Source organism: Amphiprion ocellaris, chromosome 20, assembly GCF_022539595.1.
Source record: "Amphiprion ocellaris isolate individual 3 ecotype Okinawa chromosome 20, ASM2253959v1, whole genome shotgun sequence".
Taxonomy (NCBI): Eukaryota; Metazoa; Chordata; class Actinopteri; family Pomacentridae; genus Amphiprion; species Amphiprion ocellaris.
Genome location: NC_072785.1, coordinates 28,140,293 through 28,160,155, shown reverse-complemented (window position 1 = coordinate 28,160,155; position 19,863 = coordinate 28,140,293). Strand labels below are relative to the sequence as shown.

At 40.8% G+C, this 19,863-nt stretch overlaps 1 protein-coding gene and 1 long non-coding RNA gene across 5 annotated transcripts in view; one reads left to right on the top strand and one right to left on the bottom strand.

The window, feature by feature from the left end:
* The window catches only part of dnaaf9 (dynein axonemal assembly factor 9), a 39,437-nt gene that overhangs the window by 4,739 nt on the left and 14,835 nt on the right, over positions 1-19,863 (top strand). For 3 of the 4 annotated variants that reach the window (XR_008600039.1, XR_008600040.1, XM_055006082.1), the window contains exons 9-37: positions 453-508; positions 614-749; positions 1,201-1,282; positions 1,525-1,561; positions 1,673-1,757; positions 1,848-1,924; positions 2,025-2,069; positions 2,215-2,260; positions 2,354-2,465; positions 2,724-2,794; positions 2,921-2,968; positions 3,057-3,147; positions 3,771-3,874; positions 4,082-4,225; positions 4,968-5,053; positions 5,157-5,258; positions 6,309-6,426; positions 6,585-6,673; positions 6,759-6,884; positions 7,162-7,287; positions 9,212-9,249; positions 10,742-10,877; positions 11,187-11,273; positions 11,938-12,044; positions 12,368-12,442; positions 13,255-13,442; positions 13,560-13,625; positions 14,275-14,368; positions 15,057-15,173. Coding sequence is in view for 2 of the 4 variants with exons in the window: in XM_055006082.1 (XP_054862057.1) it covers positions 453-508; positions 614-749; positions 1,201-1,282; positions 1,525-1,561; positions 1,673-1,757; positions 1,848-1,924; positions 2,025-2,069; positions 2,215-2,260; positions 2,354-2,465; positions 2,724-2,794; positions 2,921-2,968; positions 3,057-3,147; positions 3,771-3,874; positions 4,082-4,225; positions 4,968-5,053; positions 5,157-5,258; positions 6,309-6,426; positions 6,585-6,673; positions 6,759-6,884; positions 7,162-7,287; positions 9,212-9,249; positions 10,742-10,877; positions 11,187-11,273; positions 11,938-12,044; positions 12,368-12,442; positions 13,255-13,442; positions 13,560-13,625; positions 14,275-14,368; positions 15,057-15,163 (2,679 nt within the window). In the remaining 2 variants the exon portion in view is untranslated. Of the gene's footprint in view, positions 1-452; positions 509-613; positions 750-1,200; positions 1,283-1,524; positions 1,562-1,672; positions 1,758-1,847; positions 1,925-2,024; positions 2,070-2,214; positions 2,261-2,353; positions 2,466-2,723; positions 2,795-2,920; positions 2,969-3,056; positions 3,148-3,770; positions 3,875-4,081; positions 4,226-4,967; positions 5,054-5,156; positions 5,259-6,308; positions 6,427-6,584; positions 6,674-6,758; positions 6,885-7,161; positions 7,288-9,211; positions 9,250-10,741; positions 10,878-11,186; positions 11,274-11,937; positions 12,045-12,367; positions 12,443-13,254; positions 13,443-13,559; positions 13,626-14,274; positions 14,369-15,056; positions 19,837-19,863 lie in introns of those variants that run through there. The other variant, XM_023287685.3, reaches the window with a different exon arrangement.
* On the bottom strand, positions 4,648-15,179 carry LOC129347784 (uncharacterized). The gene is made up of 3 exons (XR_008600041.1): positions 15,041-15,179; positions 7,160-7,272; positions 4,648-6,880 (listed from the first exon to the last, which is right to left on the bottom strand). It is a non-coding gene; the product is annotated as an uncharacterized LOC129347784 (long non-coding RNA).

Genomic DNA, 19,863 nt, shown 5'->3' with positions numbered 1-19,863 from the left:
AAAAATCAAATTTTGATGCAACAACCTAAGCATAGAGACAGTCATGTCTTTGTGAAGTAATCGTAGAAAAAATAAAATAAGTTTCAAACATGTTTTTCGTTGGATTCATTTTTGATGTGCAAAAACTGCAAAGCTTTACAGGGACTGTTCCGTATGAGTTTGCATCATGCTGTCTCCTCCCTTCCATATTTCATTTATGAGTAGTAAAGTATGATAAACTGTATTTAAAAGGCTCTCTGTAGAGATCGTAGTTCATTTACACTTCTGTAAACGGGAAATGCAAACAAAGGTGAAATAGCAAGAACACAGGTGTAGTGACTGAGAGAAGATTGAGCTATATTCAGATTATTATTTTAGAGTTCACAACGAATGCGTGTTTTCAAATAACAGTTCAGTGTGTCATCCTACACTGTACTTGTGTGAGCATAAACTGTATTCTCTTCAATCCATAGGCGTTTCGTACTTATTACTCTCATGGGCTGATCTCAAGCAGCATCACAGATAAAAGGTATTTATGACCCAACAGTGTCTAAATACTGAAGTTGTGTTCATCTGTGCAGTTGTAGTTGAGTGAAAAAACACTGTTACTTAATCAAACGTTTCTTTATTTCAGTAAAAGTCAGCAGCCCTTGGTGCTGTTTGGGAAACATTCCTCCCTAAAGGACCTGGAGAGCTATTCATTCAACTTTCCTTCAGAGAGTCATCAGGTCCGCAACACGGGGCCTCAGGCTTCTACAGCCAGACATATGGTGAGAAACAGCAGCTCAGTGAAGGAGATTAACTGTATGGAACACTGGTGGTGGTGGTGCAGAGAAAAGTCTGACATAGAATGATGAACCACTTACATTACTATGTAACCGCTGTTATTGGCTGAGCACCTGCCGCTATCAAAACTCCTCAGTATGTCAAACGGCAATGGCAGCTTTTTCTGAAAATCACATTCCTCAAGTTAAAATAGATGAAAAAGTGGCAGCAGCACCATCTAGTGAAGTAATTCGGTACAACCAGGGGCCTGTGATTTGCAGGGTAGCACTTTGTTAAATCTTCTTGAACATATTGTGGCACTTGTAATTTCTGGTCCTACTTGTCCTGTAAATAAGAGATATCTGTAATTTTGCTCCACCTTTCTCTGTTTCATTTGTCAAGTGGAAACATGCAGTTGTTGGTATCGTTTAAACAAAACACTCTTTACCCTGCTAGATTCTGCAGTGTGTGGCTCCCAAAGGACCTCTTGCCTGCTCTCGAACCTATTTCTTCGGGACAACCCACACTCCTTATCTTGGTGAGGTTTACCATGTGACTTATGGAATATTGATCAATTGCATGTTTATTTATTTAGTATTTTGGAGGTATTTCACCCACAGGAGAAAGCAGCAATAGCTAACCTTCAGTCAGAAACATCAGTGAGAAATGTTTGTTTGTGTTGTTATTGTATATACAGGGTGCAGACAGGGTTAGATTGGTCATGGTTGTATTCTTAGCATATATTATGTTTTGTTTATCTGCGGCGTATTTCTCCCACAGGGAATCAAAACACAGAGCAAAAGGAAACAGAAGTTTTGTAAGTGATTTAATTTTTCATCTCGTCATATTTTTTCCTTTTGAGCTATTGGGTGTTAAATGTTTCAGAATGTCTGAAAGCAAGTTTTTTTTTTGTTTTTTTTCTTGCCAGACTTCTATCACAGATTTATTCAGCTGCAGTTCAAGCAGTGCTGTCAGGAATCAAATGCTACTCCTGCACCACCAGCGCTACCAAGGTGAGACACAACAAAACACCAAGTATAACACTTATTTTACAGCGTGCACTGCAGCATGTCTAGTTTGCTCATTAAGAGATATTTTTGCAGGCTAAGGATGTAGCTGAGAACACTTTTCTGATGGCGTTGGACTCATTGAATTTAAGTCAATACCGCAGCGCTCTCAGGTACAGATTGGTTTACTTTTTCAGCATTTTTCACCGTATTCGACCTTCATCATAGCTTGAAAGTAAATTTATTGTTTGATTCTGCATTTACTCTCCACAGGTCCAAATGTGAATTCAGCATTCAAGCAGTAAATAAGCAAGGAATGTGAGTATTTCCAGCCCTTACTGGTGATTTGCATGTATGTGTCATTGTATTATTTGAAAAATACATCCTAAACTCGTGCTTTCTTGAAAACTTTGTGAACAAAAGTGCATTTTTAGGTCTAAATAGTCTCTTTCCTTATTTTCAGAATCATTCCTCTGACTGATGGAGACAGCCGCTATGTAGTAAAAACAGTAAGTTAAAGAAGCATATTATGATTTGCTTTACTAAAGGAACACAGTGCGTACACAGTATTCCAAATTTGTACTAACTCTACTTTCCTTAAGGCCTCCCTGATCGTTCATGACATCCCAGACCTGCAGTGGGACAGAGGAAATCTGGGCTCTGTGGTCTTCTCTGAATCCTTCTTGGAGTCCAGCATCAACATTCAACAAAGAGGTAGAATATTCATTAAATTCAGACTAATTAGAGCTGACTGCTGACTTAATCCATAAAGGAATTTTGGCTTACAGAACAAGCAGTACAGATCCACAGGCCACCGTTAACAGAAATAGCCAAAAGCCAGATTGAAACAACAGAGCACTCATCTAAAAATAGCCTATTTCCTGTACCGAGGATCATATCTTCTGTGTTGGTCATTCTTTGGCTCTGCTGCTTATGCTCCATGTCACACAAATATGGTTTCCTCTCCTGTAGATGGCACTGTGTCCTCAGACAGCTGCTACACCATCCTCACTACTACTGTGCCTCGCTACGCCTGCTGGCTGGTATGTGTGCTGCTGGAAAATCAGTTGCATCAATGTGGAAAACAGAACCAGTATTCCATGTTGTTACACACACTCATGCTTAATGTAAGAAATAAACAATGGCATTTCTTTCACTGTGGTTTCTAGATGGAATCTGATGTCAAGCAGTCAGAACAAGCCCAAAATCTCACTAAGGTAATCTTCATATAGTCAAAGCACATAAAATGTTCTCTGTATGTTTTTTTTCTGGAACCTAAAAACCTATAATATTTGTCTTAAACAGAAAGAGGATGGCACTTGTTTGGGAAATGTTCTGACTGCAGCAGATGCCGCCTATGTGTTTTCCAGCAGCCAGCTCTCCACACCTGAAGAAGGTAAAAGTCTCATGTGCTGCAAAAGCTAAAATTAATTTTGGAACCTTGTTGAACAAAAACAAATATATAATTCGGCAACACAACTAACTCATGACATCATCTAAAACCACATGAAGAGGAGAATTTCACGTTAAGTTTAAAGACAAATTAAATTAAAGGGCAGCAAGGGGCTATGAAACATGTAAAAACACACAATCCAGTCACAAATACTATTACATCTCCACTTGCAATTCAAACAAAAACATCTCCCCCAGCCTGTCAAATATGTAAAATCAAATTAAATTAAAGTAAACCATAACAGGAGCCCTTACATTCATAAAGGAACCTAACTTCAAATGGAGTTTTGGGACTGGGAGGTAGTGGGCTGAGCCAAGACACATTTATCAGTTATCATATGTAAGAGATACGCCTTTTTTAAAATCCATCACTTCCTCTGGAATAGAACCAATTATATAGAGCAATGGCTCAAGTGCCAAATCAACACTTAAAATGGATCTTATTTCCGCCTGAATCCCCTCCCAAAATATGCAAGTGTGATCTCCAATTTTGCCACAGTTTCTCCAGCATAAATTGTTGTTTCTTTCATCAAAGGCTGAAATTATTGATTCTGTTTTTATCTCTAGGAAAGATCATTTTCTTCTCTGATGGGCTCCTGTTTGTCCATTCTCAATATGGGAGCATTACTCTGTCCAAGGACCACATCAGCAGCATCAAGTTCTATAATCCGGTATGTTATATTTATTATGTGACTGGAAGAAAAACTATTTTTGTTTGATACCTTCAGTTGTATTGTGTGGTAGGGGACACATATATTGTTCTATTGGTTCATTTTTCATTGATTTCCATGTGAAAATATGCTAAAACATGCTGCTTTGTATTATTCTGAATTCCTGCCACCTACTTGTGTGTGATTGATGTGTCCCCTTGTTACCAGGACTCCAGTGCTGTGGCGTCTCTCTTTGTCGAGTACGAGTCCAGCCTTCTCCCACATCTCCCATTCCCTCTCCACAGCTCGGATCAGTGTCTGGTCTTTGCTCTTCAGCCCAGTTCCAAGAGCCACAAGGCTTTCTATTCCAAGGTGAGACCCCTAACTAATGACATCTGACAGTTTGAGGGTAAAGCTCCACGTGTGCCAGTTTACATTTGTATGCAAAAGTTTACTTGATTTTTAAAGTGAAAATAAGTAAATACGACCCCTGCAACACACACACGTGCTAAAAATAGAGTGATATCTTTCTATTTTATCAACTAATTGTGGAATGTGCAAGTGTTCAAGCATCCCTGCTTGTAAAGTCTCAGAACTTCATTAATTCAAAAGCTGTCAATTGATTATTTTAGGACTTGTAAGGCAGTTCAAGAATGATCATTATCTGTCATCTGATGATAATTTATGAGCTTGATCTATCTATTTTTATTGGATTATGTTGCATGAACCAGTGCCAAGTGCTAAAGCATTTATAAGTGCCTAAGTGCTTTCTGCTAAAGGAGGTTACTAACTACTGCACGTCAAAAAATACTATTTTATTTCAATACTGTAGATTTAATCCTCAAAAAAAAATCGGTGTATTAACATTTAAAGACAGTTTAATTTTTAAAGTCTGTTTGCTGTGTGGGATGTATTTGCTTTTTTCACCTCAAAATTCAGCAAAATGCCCACATTTTTTAAAATACAAGTCTATGTTTAACTCATTGCTTGTTACTGTAGACAGAAGTATGTTTTAGCCCACATCTTCATTATGTTTTGGTCAATAAAGACAAAGCGTTACTTGTACAAACATTTTTTTTAAAAATAAAAAAATAAAATATTTTCTTTGTTGTAGGAGTTGTCAGTGTGGAAAAACTCTGAATCTCGACTCAATCTGCAACTGTTGGACGAAGAGCACTTGACCTGGAACCAGAAAAACATGTAAGGAAGCATCTTTTGCTTTACCAGTTTTAGCTATCATGAAGCATAATTGAATATTTTTCCCAGAGTAGATAATTATGGTCTTTAAATCTTTTTTTTTCAGGCACAAAAGACTGCAGAAACTACACGACAGTCAGGAGCCACCAGTGGCCAAACGCAGAGGCAGTTTAAAGACTTCATACTCGCAGCTGCCAGAGCAGGAAATGTGAGTACACACAAATTGATAGATGGTCTGCTATAGGTAGTTCTAGCTTGAAGGTGAATAACAAAGATGACACTGCAAAAGCAAGATGATTAAAAAATGCAAATGGGGATAAACAGATATCCAAATGCAAGTTGAGCATAAATCTACCAGCCAGTAACTGACAGATCGACCAACCACCTAATGACAAAGTGCAGGTGCAGGTTTTCCCTCCACTATCTCTGTAAGTAGTGGAATAGCTGTATGGCCTGAGGCACAAAAGACCTCCTCAGTCTATCTATTGAGCAGCGCTACGACAGCGATCTGGCACCGAACATGCCCCTCTGTCGACTGACTGAACCCTGTGGAGGGTTTCGGTGATGGACAACAGCTTATTTAGGCTCTTTCTCTCTGTCACTGATATAATTCAACTGTGTGCCAACCCCAGAGGCGGCTCGAGTGCATCAGGGTTGAAGCAAACAAGCAATAAAACCTGATGCTAGGTATTGCTTAATCATGAGTCTGTATTCCCGAAATAGCATTTAAGCCTGTGTTTCTTGATACACTGTTTTCATCAGCGCTGACCCTCTACACTCGGGAGCTGTTTTCTGCTGATAGAAAGCGTATAAGATAATGTAGCTTCATTATTCGAGCCAAAATGAGCAGCGTTCACATTTCTTAAATCCCCGTCGGTGTTGCTAAAACACAATAACACAGCACTTTGAGGCAGAGTTTTGGTTTTCCCTGGTCTGACCCAAATTTGTCACCTGGAATAATTACACCTCCAGTCGCTTTAATCATTTGCACCCAACATAGTCCGTCTCTCTGGCACTATTTTGCATTGCCAGTCTCATTTTTAAGTGCCAGAGATAAAAATGGTTTTTGTTTTTTTTTGTTTTTTTACAGGGATTGCTACTGTGAAATTGCTCAAATGCAATTAATTGCAATTAAAGTCATTGCTGTGAACACACTGTTTCTCCACTTAGCAGATAAACGATCAGTCTCTGTGGGCTATCTTTATCTAGGTGTGACCCCGTTTCTCTTCACTGATTGCCGTATTCTGGGCTTTCCCAGGTTTCTTCAGCATTTCGCTCTCAGCAGCATTGGTCAGGAGCCCATTCTGTACGACCACCTGGGGGTGCTCTTCCCCTCTGCAGAGCTGAGAAACCCAGCCGCTGGCCAGGTAGACAAGGTGAGTATACTGACTTAAGGTGCAGCAAATCTGTATTTTTTTAAATTTTAGACACGGTTAAGCATTTTTCTGGCTGCTTCCCCCAGTAGCACCTTAGTGCAATTATGGCAAAGCTGATGCAAAGAACATCAGGTTATATTTTTTTTATGACTTGAAAGGTTGTCATCACCATCATAACTGGACTGCCAGGAAGCTATAAGAAAAGACTCAGCAGCTTCCTAGTCAACCTGAACAAAGAATGTGGAAGGTATCACAAATATATAATCAAAATACATAGAAAAACTGCAATTTGAACAGAAATAATGCACATTTCTTCATCATTACCCTCACAGGTGGGTGGTGTATGAGCCTGATCCCGACAGATTCTCAGCCTCTCACCTCCAGCAGTATTTATCCAGTTTCCTGGAGAGCCAGAGAGGCACAAGAGGCAAACCCCGTCTGTTGGTGCTCTCTCCTGGGTAAGGAAACCGACAGAGCTAAAGAACTGATCCAGTCAAGCAGAACTGAGCTAAATGGAAGCTTTTCATCCCAAGTATCCAATATATAATGTGAAAATAACTGACATTTATCATTCAGGATTGATTCTTTACAAATAAAATAGACCTTAGAATCCGTCCTTTCTGAACATTTACATTTTGCTGGCGTTTTCTGTCTTAACAATAACAATATTTAAATAAATTAGAAAAAGACTGAACTAATTTACTGTTTGCTGTTGTTTACATTTCCTGCTTACAGGTACACAGATGTTCTGGATATCATCCAGGCCGTGCTCTTCCATCCTGACCCAGTTGTTCAGGCTTGTTTCACCATCGGTGCTGTCACTGCCTGTGTGAACCCCCTCGCCTCCTGCATGGAGCACAGGTAAGGTGTCTAATGAAATGAGCTTCCATTAAATAATGAATAGTACCATAATAATTCATTCTCTGACATCAGCCATCTCCTGTTTAATCCATCTACTCATCATGAGTTTGTAGATTACATCATTGCATTATAGTGGATTCGCTAAGCTAGTTTCACAAAAACAAAACCTTCTCAAGCCACTCCTGCTGCATAGTACGCTGTTCAGTTACTTGTTGCTATGGAGAGTGTATTCCAAAAAAACTCATATTTTGACCAAAAAATGTTTCTAGCACAAGTAGCAGTTTTCAAGAAAGGTAACAAGCAACCAGTGTTAGCCATGTTTTAGAAAATATTTTGCCCTTTTGTGCCAAGTTAAAAAGGTTAAGTAAGCTTAAACAAACTAGCACTGAAGGTTTCACTCAGCTATGTTCTCACGTAACATATGGACGGACCAGATGATATCAGACGAGGGCTGGATGATGAAAAATTGTTGAAGCACTGGAGGTTTCCAGGACAAGGTTACATGACACTTTTAGCTATTAAAACTCAAGGCTGTGTCCCTTTTACAGAGAGGATCAGCTCTACATTTAATCTCGCTCTCCTTTTGTTACAGGCTTTATATGTAGCTTACAGAGCTTCTCACTGTCGTAGATTGACTGAGCTGCTCCGCACAATATGACATACCACTCCGGTTAATAGGCTGTTTTCCAGTGCACAGCCAAGCCGGGCTGCCCAGTGATACTTCCATACAGATGAAGTCAGTCCAGAGGGTGGAGTCTTTACTGCATGCTTGGAGAACTACTGCCATTGTCTGTCTTCCACAGAAATTTAATTAAAAAGCCAGTAGGTATTATAATAAATGCCCCGGTAAGCAGTTGAACTATTATAATTTGATTCTGCAGAGTAACATTCATAAATGTTGAAGAGTTACATAAATATTAAAAGCATAATACTAATAATGAAAAGCCCTTTAGACACGGTGATTTTCTAACAAGCTCAGCTTTAATAATGAATCTTAAAGGTGTTTCAGATCTTGTGCTATGAAGACGTTCTGCCGACCCTCCAGCTAAACTCCGACAAGCAGCCGTGGAAAAATGTGTAATAAGAGGTTTAGTTAGCAATGCTGTTTGCACTGACTTTTCCATCTGAGGTATCTTGAAGCCCCCTGTCACTGTCTGTTGCCATAGACCATGTGGAGGTCTGTGGACCCCTACTATGGTGCTAATTGGGTGTGGTTAGCCCAGCTTAGGCCTGACCTGCCTGTCACCCCCTTCAGCATAGCCCTTTAATCCCCCAGATCCACATGTGCGACCAGCCCACCCTCTTCACTGAAGCTCATCAGTCAGTCATGATCTATTCTTTGTGATGGATGTAGACAGTTCATTACATCAGGACAGGAAAGATAAATGCCTTTCAAATTGCTGATCGCCTGCCCAGCCCCTAAGAGCTGCAGGGGAGGTTCTGTGGTGTTTGGAGGGAGACTTGGCTCAGAATGGTTATTCAGAAAGTGGTGTGTAACGCTGATTGATTTGAAAACTCAGGATAAATTATTAGAATAAATTAAATAAATTGGATTATCGAAAGCTTTTACATTGGTCAGTTGCCAGTCAGAGTCATGATGTCATGCAATGAAAAATGCCTCGTGATGGATAACCAGCCTGCTAGCCGAGGGCCATAACGTGGAATTAGCCTGTTTATTGCTGCACAACTTTGGCATGTGCCCATCAGTCATAAATAGAGTTCTTATTAGTGCTGATATAAGACATGGGTTAAATAAAGAGGGCTGCTAACTGAATACATCAAAACACAGCTCTTACATGTGTCACTTGGTGTGTAAGCTTCTCAACTTGATCTGCAACATGGCAGTGACCATATCAGATTGGTTTTTGTCAGTCAGGTGTATTTTATATTGAATTCTGTTCTTTTTTGTTTTGTCTGTCTTCAGGTTTGCTTTTCCTAAGCTGTTGGAGCAGTGCAGCCAAGGTTAGTCCCATCTGTTGGATTGTTCTACCTTCCCAACAACAAAATACGTCTAAAATACATAATACGCTTCTCTCCTGAAACATTGAACATAACCATAGTGATATTCAATGATATATATGCATCTTTCAGAAAAGTAGTGATCTTTAAAAATGTTGTCACATCTTCTTATTGCTTCATTAAGTTTTGTTGTAAAGCATTTATCGATGCCATTCATTGAATTGCTGTTTTAAAGGGTTGCTGCTTTTTTGACGTGTGAAATGTGTTGCACCCACCACTAATATTATGCTTCTCTGTGAAAAAATGCAGAACTGGAATGTTGTATCAACATATTGCACAAATACAGAGGTCACAGTGTTCCACAGAAGATAGAAAGTTTTAGCACATCTTGAAATATTGAACATTCCAAGTATATTAGTTCGGAGATGTTCAGAGATTTTATTTTTCACTCAGTAATGATTATGAAAATATTGTAGGAGCACCACAACATTTTTTGTTTTCTACAGATTAGATCACGTTTAGTAGTAGTTCTGCAGCAATAATTTAACAATCTGTTATTTGTCAGATATTAAATTCATCATCAGCTATTGTAAAAGAATAATTTATTGATTTGAGTGTTTTTTTGTTTTGTTTTTTTAAGAAAACAACAGAAAATTCTCCAGTTTTCTGGTATTTTCTGGTCTTTTTGCTCCTATATGATAGTAAGCTGAATGAAACATTTGAATGCATCACCTTGGGCTTTGGGTGACACCATTTCTTGAAGATCTATAAACCAAACAAATCAAATAATCAAGAAAGTAACTGACAAAGATTGATCAATAGGAGAAATTACCACTAGCTGCAGCTTTATTTAATATATAATGTAATATAGTAACCTGAAGAGCCAGCCCACTATAGCTTCAGCACCACATTGCCACAAACTTTACTGCATGTGCGAGAGTACACAGTACACATCTCATTGTGTATTCTGAAGTGACACATTGCCGTCTTTGTTACGGGATCCAGACAAATCCCTATTTGTGCTGCAGAAAGGAAGTCTGGCTGAGTGGAGCTGAGATGGGGATGAGCAAGAGGCAATCACAGCAGTTTAATCTGTCTCAGAATAACTTATTCTACCCTTTCTATCGTTCCAATCTTTTGAGCGACTCAAAATGTCAGTGCAGCTTCCAGGTAGGACGCAGCAGCAACGCCACTAAATCAAACTACGGCGTTGCAGCAGTGGCGAGACACATGCAGGTTTTTGTATTTTCAGGACAGTGATCCATTTTCTCCAGGAGTCCACATCCTCTGTGTGTGTGTGTGTGTGTGTGTGTGTGTGTGTGGTGTGTGTGTGTGTGTGTGTGTGTGTGTGTGTGTGTGTGTGTGTGTGTGTGTGTGTGTGTGTGTGTGTGTGTGTGTGTGTGTGTGTGTGTGTGTGTGTGTGTGTGTGTGTGTGTGTGTGTGTGTGTGTGTGTGTGTGTGTGTGTGTGTGTGTGTGTGCCTCGCTGTATGTCAGGTATTGTGAGTACAGTGGTGTTCACTGGGCTGACAGCAGAGGAGAAGCACCCTCTCATGCAGCATGTTCAGCAGTTGGTACGCTCTGCCAACCCCACCGCTGCCTTCATACTGGCAGAGAGAGGAGCTGTCACCAGGTAGGCGCCCGCAGAATCACGATCAATGCCGCAAACAGTCATTTAGCCGCTTTTATCTGTGTCTAAAATATTCACTCCGGGCTACATTTTATTCTACTTTTTGGAGTCTGTCTGAATCTGTTTGGTCGGAGCACTTCTCAGTGAGCACAAGAATGCACTCTACACTCAGTATACCCATTAAAGTTTGCATTTATGAGTTTCACTTGATTATTTCAGCTCAAATTTTCTAATGTTTATACACTTCCTAGCACAGTCGACTATTCTAAAATTGTCAAATGTTGAGTATTTATTGCACTTTTTCTTGATCAGGAATGAAGACGTGATGCTGATATTGTCTGAGAGCAGCTTCAGTGAGCCGCCGATGCTGAGAGCACGTTATGTCCTCTACCCTGGATGGTAAGACACCCGCATGTCCTCCCGTATCAACCTTTTGGCCGCCGAACGACAGATTGATTCCTACTTCGGCTTTCCTCAGCACTGCCTCCCCGCAGTTTAATTGCCACTCAGCCGCAGTGGTGGGGGTATCGTCTGCTGATTGCTGTAAAGCCCCTCAGGGCATCTCGTGTTCTATCACCAGTCGCCTCCTGGCAGCACAGTAACAAGCTGTTGGCCATGCAGTTGCCATGTACACAGAGGGGGTCTCTTTCCCTTTGGACCTGGTCCACTCAGCCTTCATGCCTCAGTGGTCAGCCTAATATGAACCTCTGCTTAATCCCCCCCCCTCAGATCATTCACCGGCTATCTGGCCACAGTCTGGCTCTTTAATTCACTCATCTTCAAGCATTAATTTGTGCAAAGTGCGCTTGAGATGCTTTTTACTCGTCCTCAGCGCTCAGACCCCGACAGGAGACTTTCTCACCTGCTGATGTCGGGTATTTACAGATTTGTCATCCACTCCCACAGTTTTACCAGCAAATCACATCCACTGGCCTCTTTCCTGTGAGCAGCTGGTAGAGTAAACAAGTTTCCAGCCAAAGACAAAATGTAGCCCAAACATTTGGCTTGTTCTCGACTTAACTTTCTCACTATTTGTGTAATGCGCACATGTTCTGTGTTCCAGGTGCAAAGGCCGTTTCTTCTGTGGTTCCGGGACTGTGGTCCTCACCCAGCAGCGCGTGGCTTTCAGCCGGCCCCTGGAGAGGCCTCTATTTGTCACCCGCTGTAAAGGTGAGATGGAAAGAAAGCACCCCCCCCCCCCTCCTTTTTTTTTTTTTTTTGACTCTTACACGTGACAGAAGCTCCAGATATGAGCTGGCAGGATTTGGCTATGATTACATAAGCTGTCTTTCCCTCCAAATATGGAGACAGCTGAGGTCTCAAAGTAATTATCAGCCGTCACTGTGAAATAATCTGTATTCCCAAAGGATGCATTTACAATAGTTTGCCACCAATTTTGCTGTTCAGGAAATTGTTCATTTGCATTCTAACTGTTAAATCGTATGATCTGTTCGACAATACTCACTGCTAAAGCTCTCATTTTTTCTCTGCAGTGATCAAGTCATCACTGAGACCAAGCCCCTTTCAAGGAAATGTGTACAATATTTGGGGAAAAGTCAGATTCTCTGGTAGGAATTACATACTTTTATTTTTATTTTTGTCTCATAAAATACCTCACATTATTGCTAACTTTTGAAGTTTTCAAATCAGATTTTGAATTCCAGACAGCTTCCATATGATGAGCATTGCTTAACAATTGTGACTTTTTCCCTCGGTAAATATTTGACCTGCTTTTCCCAGTTTTGGGAATTCTGAGAGAAAAGATTGCTCTCAAGGCAGGCCAGAAGCCCCAGACGGTAGGAATACTGCTCGGTTGTTGCTCTGGTGTCCGGTGTTTAGAATTCAGTTCATAGTCCACTGGTTGGTTTTCCTCCACATAGTTTTCTCACTCTTTCTTTTTTTATTTTTTTGTATTTGAAGACCTGTGGAGAGTCGTTGCATGAGGAGAGAGAGAGAGAGAGAGAGAGCTCAGGTGGCTGTGAGGAGTTCAGAGAGTGTGTAGATATTTGCAGAGCGTTGGGAGGATTCAGTATGAAATGAGTGTGGTGGTTGTATGATCCTGAGACTTCCTGTAGTGTGTATCTCAGTCACTGTGTGTAGGGTAGTTATCATTTACATCACTTTAGTTACTCTGCTTGATTTCGCTTTTCTCGTATTTAGCCATCATCGAATCAGGACATATTTGACATGATTTACCTTGTCTGGCACTACACGTGAGTTCTGTGAGCCGTGTTGGGAGCAGAAGGCCTGTATGGATGTTAAAACATTAACACCCCACCGACAGCATGCTGGTAACACATGAAGCCGCTGTAGCAGGTGTTACACAAGGTGCGAACTTCACGCGAGACGAATCTGAGCTCCGTCGTCTGTGAAACTCCAGACTCAGACCGGCTGATGGAGGTGAGCTACAACGCGGCGAGCGGGAGTCTGAGCGTCGTCCCGGACCAGAGCGCCGACCCTCCGACCCCGGGCCCCAAAGAGAACAACACATCCTGTTTTCTCGTCTTTGACGGTGTCGGCCTCACTGAGGATGGACTGAAGGATTGGCTGCGACTGTGCGCCAAGCAGGTAGACATGTTTTAGTGATGGCAGCAGACTCACATATAGATCTGTTATCACGCAGCATCAGTCAGGTACTAAGTGTTGTAAAACCACAATCCCCTTGTTTCTCTTTGATGTTTACAGAGGCAGACAAAGAAAGCTAAGAGAACTAAAAATACTCTTACACCACAAGAAATCAAGAGCATACATGTAAGTATCTTTTATCTCCCTAACATGCTCAAAACTGCACATCATAATAATTGCATAATATAATAAATAATAATTATAATTAGTGTATTTAATATTAATGACCTCAGAAAGGTTCTAAACAAGCAAAAATACATGCAAAGAGGTAGAAGCACTTCAAGCGTACACTTATATGTTCTTTAGAGCCTAAAGGACCTCATGTACTCACTGTCATTTTACCATTTTTCAAGTGTTTATGCTTGTTCGCAGCATACATCAATGTGTTTCTATTTATAATTAGAGTTTTAGTCTGTGCAAAGGTACATAACAGCAAAAGACAGAAAATGGGCTGTTGTAAACACAGATGTAATACAAGTTGGTTTCAAAATATTATTTAAAGAAAGGCAAATCTGTGGAATGAAATGCAACATATTGGTTAGCTCCCAGAAACATATGCATGTATATTCTGTGACGTTTGTGGCTGTTGGCTTTATTGTCAAGAAAATCTAAATCTATAATTTTAGATTCAAGGCCTGTTGGTCATTTGCTGTTTTTTTTGGTCTGCATTTTTGTAGATTTTAATTTGCCTTTAGGAGAGCTTTGGCTGTGTTCAGGAATTAAATTGATGTTGGCCTTTTTGATCAATGATCTTGATATATATGCTTCCTTTTAGGCGACCAGACACTTGGACCCGCTACCACCAGGCTACTTCTACAACGGGTATCAATATGTCGACATCTTTGGAGAGAAAAGAAGCTTCCATCCCAGTGTCCTTTTCAAAGTGGTTACTTTGGATATTCAAACTCCAATTACACATTTTCTGTCAAACCGGCTTGGAAAAAGATATTACATTTTTCTTTGTCATATTTTAAATGCTTAAACAAAACCAGGTACCCTTCAAACCAAATGTTACACCAAAGCCTTAACTGATGTAAGTTGGCTAAGCTCATGAGTTAATCTGATTGACAAATACACACTACTGCTCAAAAGTCTGGGGTCTCCAAGGCAATTTCATGTTTTCCATGAAAACTCCCACTTTTATCCATGTGCTAACATAACTGCACAAGGGTTTTCTAATCATCAATTAGTCTTTCAACACCATTAGCTAACACAATGTACTATTAGAACGCAGGAGTGATGGTTGCTGGAAATGTTCCTCTGTACCTCTATGGAGATATTCCATTAAAAATCAGCTGTTTCCAGCTAGAATAGTCATTTACCACATTAACAATGTCTACACTGGATTTATGATTAATTTAATGTTATCTTCATTGAAAAAACTGTTTTTCTTTGAAAAATAAGGACATTTCTCAGCGACCCCATACTTTTGAACAGTAGTGTAGATACAAGCCGGACTTTTTGACCCAGAACAACACTGACAAATGATCACAAATCAGTATTTACTGTTGGTTGTAGTGATTGTGTTGCTGTTTCCTTACATCACCGTTCCTGCAGACATGGACGAGTTCATCAAAGAGTACGTCTCCGAGGCCAACAAGCAGATCGAGCATTTCAACCGTCAGCTGGAGTTGCATGGGCAGCCTGACCTGTTTGATCCGTGATGGAGTCCCTGTATGTTCGCTCCATCTGTCTTATTTTATTCGTAAGGGGAACCACTGAGGGAGGGGCAGGGAGGGCACAGGGGTTATGTACCGAACACTCCACTCGAATGGTCAATGTGTGTTCACACCACATGCATCTTCAGCTGCTAGAAGTCCATTCCATGAAGCTATTTCCCGTGTCACTTTGTTTCACAGTTTGGTGGCAGGTGAGCTTTTGAACGGTTATGTCATGGCGTGGCTGCCCATCTCACTTCTTACCACAACACTAACTGTACACTCGGCGCTTTGATGAGTCACGTGTCATCGATGTCAAATCAAAAGAGGCAAATCGATGCGGTCACTTGTGTTAATTCCCATTAAGTCGTGTTTGTCAAATAGATGAGATTTGCTCACAACTGCAGATGAAAGTGGAACACAACATGAGAATCTGCGTTTAAACCAACGTGATTACTCTGAGACCGCGAGCTATGAGACTTTCACAATTGAGGGGAATTTCCGACCGTACACTCCTGCAGCTTGTGCGTTTCTGTTTATCACAGTTGGCAAATTAATGCCTCTATTTCTGGGCAGGCATGGATAGCCGTGTGATTCTAGTGGGCTCCCTGGTGGGGTTTCTCAAGAATTGCTCCTCCTCTGTTGTCACCCAATCCGTGGCCCACCTGTTAGCTTGTCTGCGAGCCACGCTGCAGCAGAGGGAGCGCTTGGCCATCGAGCTGTAAACACCGAACAGGCTGTTGGCCGCGGACAACTGATGAATGATGCCATTAATCACATAGCTATACGCCGTCCCAGTGCTTTATTTTAGGACTCCTGGTGTGAATCTAAATGAAAGTGCAATAATATACACTTCAGTCCCTTGCAGCAAAAGTGTTGTAAAACAGCTGAGGTGCCATAAAACACCACTGAGGTCACCAGAAACTTTCCCTTCAATCACTGTATTCTGTTTATTACAATGCTGCTAGTTAACAGTGAGAAAAAATATATGCACAGACAGTTAAGCTAAACCTCACTGCAGCCAGGTGTGGAACACTCATTGCACCATTTTTATTGCATTTGTTTCCAAGTGTGAACATTCCCAAATATTTATTCCTATGTGTCATTTCATTTGGGTAGGAGAGGGGCAAAATAATAAATGAACCAATCAGTTTATTCTTTAGTTAGTTTTGGGTAAACATGAGTAGAGCCACTAGTAAAAGGTATAAGGCTTTGTATCAGTGGTGTGATGTTGCAGAGAATCAGACTCGGTGTCCTTTATAAACGGCTAGTTAGAATACTGTTTGCTCTGCCATCATTTGTCACACTAATGTTCTATGCATGTCTTCCTCTTATCAGGGTTCCTACACAGGTTTGGAAATTCTGTAGGAAAATGTATTCGATATAAGCAGTCAGTGATTTCTCCAGAAAACCTGTGCTGTTGTTAGAAATTGTGACATTTAAAAGTGAAAAATAACTTAGAAAAATGTGTAGGAGCCCTGCTCTAGTATGTTGGAGGTTTGGTGGCTTTCATTCATTATGGGGTTAGCAATGTACCAAGCAGACGAGACAGTGTTTGGGCCAGGAATTTGTCTTAAGTAAAACAATACCGATAAAGGAACATTTAAATGCACATAGCAGTGTGCGCATACTGCAGCTATATTTGTATGATATATTGCATTGACCGTACCAAAAAGTTGCATGTACTCGGCAGTGAGTACTCTGAGATTTTTAGCACCGTCAGATAAGAGAGGAAGGAAAATAACTATTTTTCCAGCAAGGAGGGGCTCGCCAGTGAGACGAGCACTCACTGATGTAACATCTGAAAAGATACTTGTCGACACTAGTGGCGTCATTCTCGGCATGTCTGTCGAGCAAAATTGAAAGCATCAATCGTTTTGTAAATTCCAGCGACGCGATTACACGATTAGCAAGTCCCTCTCTCCTCAGATAACCTCTCTGTCCATGCAGATTTAAATAATCTTAAGCCTGACACTGCTGGCCCCATCCGTCCTCTCACTAGAGTCCACTTTGATCTGAACAAGCCATACCGTCTTATGCTAGATGTGCTGCTGTCCTTCCTACCAATCATACGTAGTATAAAATAGCACATAACATAGCAACGCCTCTAACATGTATTACCCTGGCATGTTCCAGATAGCCAGCAAAAGAGGGGTTCTCGCAGCTCTTCTCTTTTACTCTATCAAAGAAGTGCAATTGTTTCTCGTTGTTTTTTTATATATACTCTCCTTACAGTATCCTCGGATAGCTCTTTAAGGACAATGCAGACAAAAAAAACAAGCTTCCAAATTCTCTGTCTCTGGCAGCTTGTGTTCTGTGGTCGGCCGGATTCCTGCTTTAGGTGCTTGTAGCTCACATAAGTCGAGGGTTTGGTGCAAAATTAAATGCCTCTGCTCGCACAAAAAAGACTGATGTAACAAAACGCAAACAGATTACGGTGCTTGTTTTTAATGGAGCGGGATAATATACAACTTAAATCCCGCGATGACAAAACGATAACCTCTTGTGTAAGCTGGATCCTGCTTTTAGCGTTTCAGAGATGCAGCCTCTAAGCCGTCTGTTTGGAGCAACAGTTGCCGTCATTCTGTTGTTACGTAATACTGCAGAGAGTTACCTTGATTGACAGTGAAAATAGTTGTGAGGCTGAAGGTGCCACAACTTTGAAACCTGCTGCATGTCAAAGAGCACAGAAACACAGAAATCCTAATTGGCCAAAAGATCAAAAACTCGTCCTTGAAGAGCTGAGGGTTACGTAAGATGTTTGTGATATTTAAATGAAATCAACACTAACAGATATACAAATGCATATACACAGCTTCTACTACAAGTATGTCTACACTATCCTGCATGTGTCGAGATGTCTTGTGAATATGATACCACGTATATTCTGACAAAAAGAGCCTTTCACCAAACTGGTACAGAAAAATAAAGAGAAAATAATCACATTTATTTTAACATATCTGCTAAAAAATTTGAATTACCTCAAGATATTTTTGTAAGACTGTGAATTGAACATTCTAGATGCAAACAAAAAAATAGTTACCTTTTCGCACAAGCTTCAAACAGCAAAAAGCAGATGCAATTTTTTTTTGTAGAAAAAGGAAATAAAAAAACTGAGAATCTGATCAGACGTCAGGTTTCTCTGATACAGCAGTGCCTTGGCTACAGCTAAGAAAAGCAGAGATTAAAGCTGCGTTCAGAGCTCCATCCTTCTCCCTGTCTGGGGGGGAACGAGGAGGAGGTGTTGTCAGGCGAGGATCCGTCCTTCAACAGTGTTGGTGAAAGGAATCCATGGAGTCTTTTTTTTAAAGCAATGTGTTTTTACTAGAGCCAGAGGGTAAAGTAGGCGAGGTCACACGGGAATGCCACTGGCGGGCTCAGGATAATTCAGGTATTCTTACAAACTAACCAAAAAAGATGGCGGAAAAGGAGCTGGGTGGCATCGCAAGACCAGTTCTGGAGCTTAAAATTTATTTAATGGTACATTTCTCAGTGGTTTACTTTGCACGAGAGCTGGTTCAGTTGATTTCTTTTAAGGAAGGAAAGACAATTTTTTTGTCGAAATGTTAATCTTCTGTTTTTCTGGTTTCTGCCCAGCCCTAGTCAGGATATAGAACCTCGAAGTTGATATGGAAGGATTGAGTTTGTGACTAAAGTTGGGTGGTTCCTACTTATTGCACATGGGACCCCCATGGAGCCCTCCACAGGCTTCCCAGCATGACGGCTACAAAGCTCTCTGGCAGACTGAGCACTCTGGTGTCTTCATCCTGTACGTGGATGCTAGCCATTCTGTAGCTGAAGTTATAGGACAAAAACAAAGTTTGGTGTCAATTGGTTTTTACGTAAAAGAAAGGGAACTGTGATGCAAGTTTTTTTTGTTCTATTCTGGTTGTAAAGTTTGGCTCTGATGTTTCAAAAAGGGGCCATCGATGTGGAATGTATGCACTTCTTGGATATTTTTATGGTATTTTTTTTGCTCATTTGGGGGGAAAAAGGCAAGCTCGAGAAATGGATTTTTAACTGACCAAATATTCCTCAGGCCTCAGGGGACTGTTGATGCTAATTGTTTGGGTTGTTCCGTCCAGTCAAGGTTAAAAAGGGAATCGCAGCCGCTTCACCCCCGCAGTCCTCCAGAAGAATCCGCTCAGGTGTATTTATTACTTCCGTTACCTGAGATTACACAGTTGCCCTATCAAACTCACATCTTATCAAAGAAGATGGAGGTGAAATTGTGGTTAATATCTTCTGTCTGTAGACACAAACCGACTGGCTGCGCAACCACGTCTGAAAAAAAAAGGCTGTTGTAATTCACATCAAGGAAGAGTTGCAGTTCAAGTTGTCAGGCGTTTGATGTCATGATGGCAGAATTAGATCTGTGGAAAAAGCAAAGGGCTCATTTCTTCTCCCCCATCTGCAGGCTGTCCAGAGTAAAAAGTAAAAAAAAATTTCTTATGGTCTCTATTGTGATGAGAAGCAAAAGGGGGAAAAAAGGTAACTTCAAAAGTGCCAAACTGACTTCCACATTCTGAGGGTGTTCACGGAAAGTGAGCAAAAACCGAATTGCATTTGCACAAAACTACTTTAACTTCTGTTTTTTTCCTGTGACTGATGCTTTTCTAAACTAATTGTTGTATTTATTGCACCACGTAATACATTAAATATTTATATGGTTGATCAGAGTTTTGGTCTCTTGTTGATTAATGCAA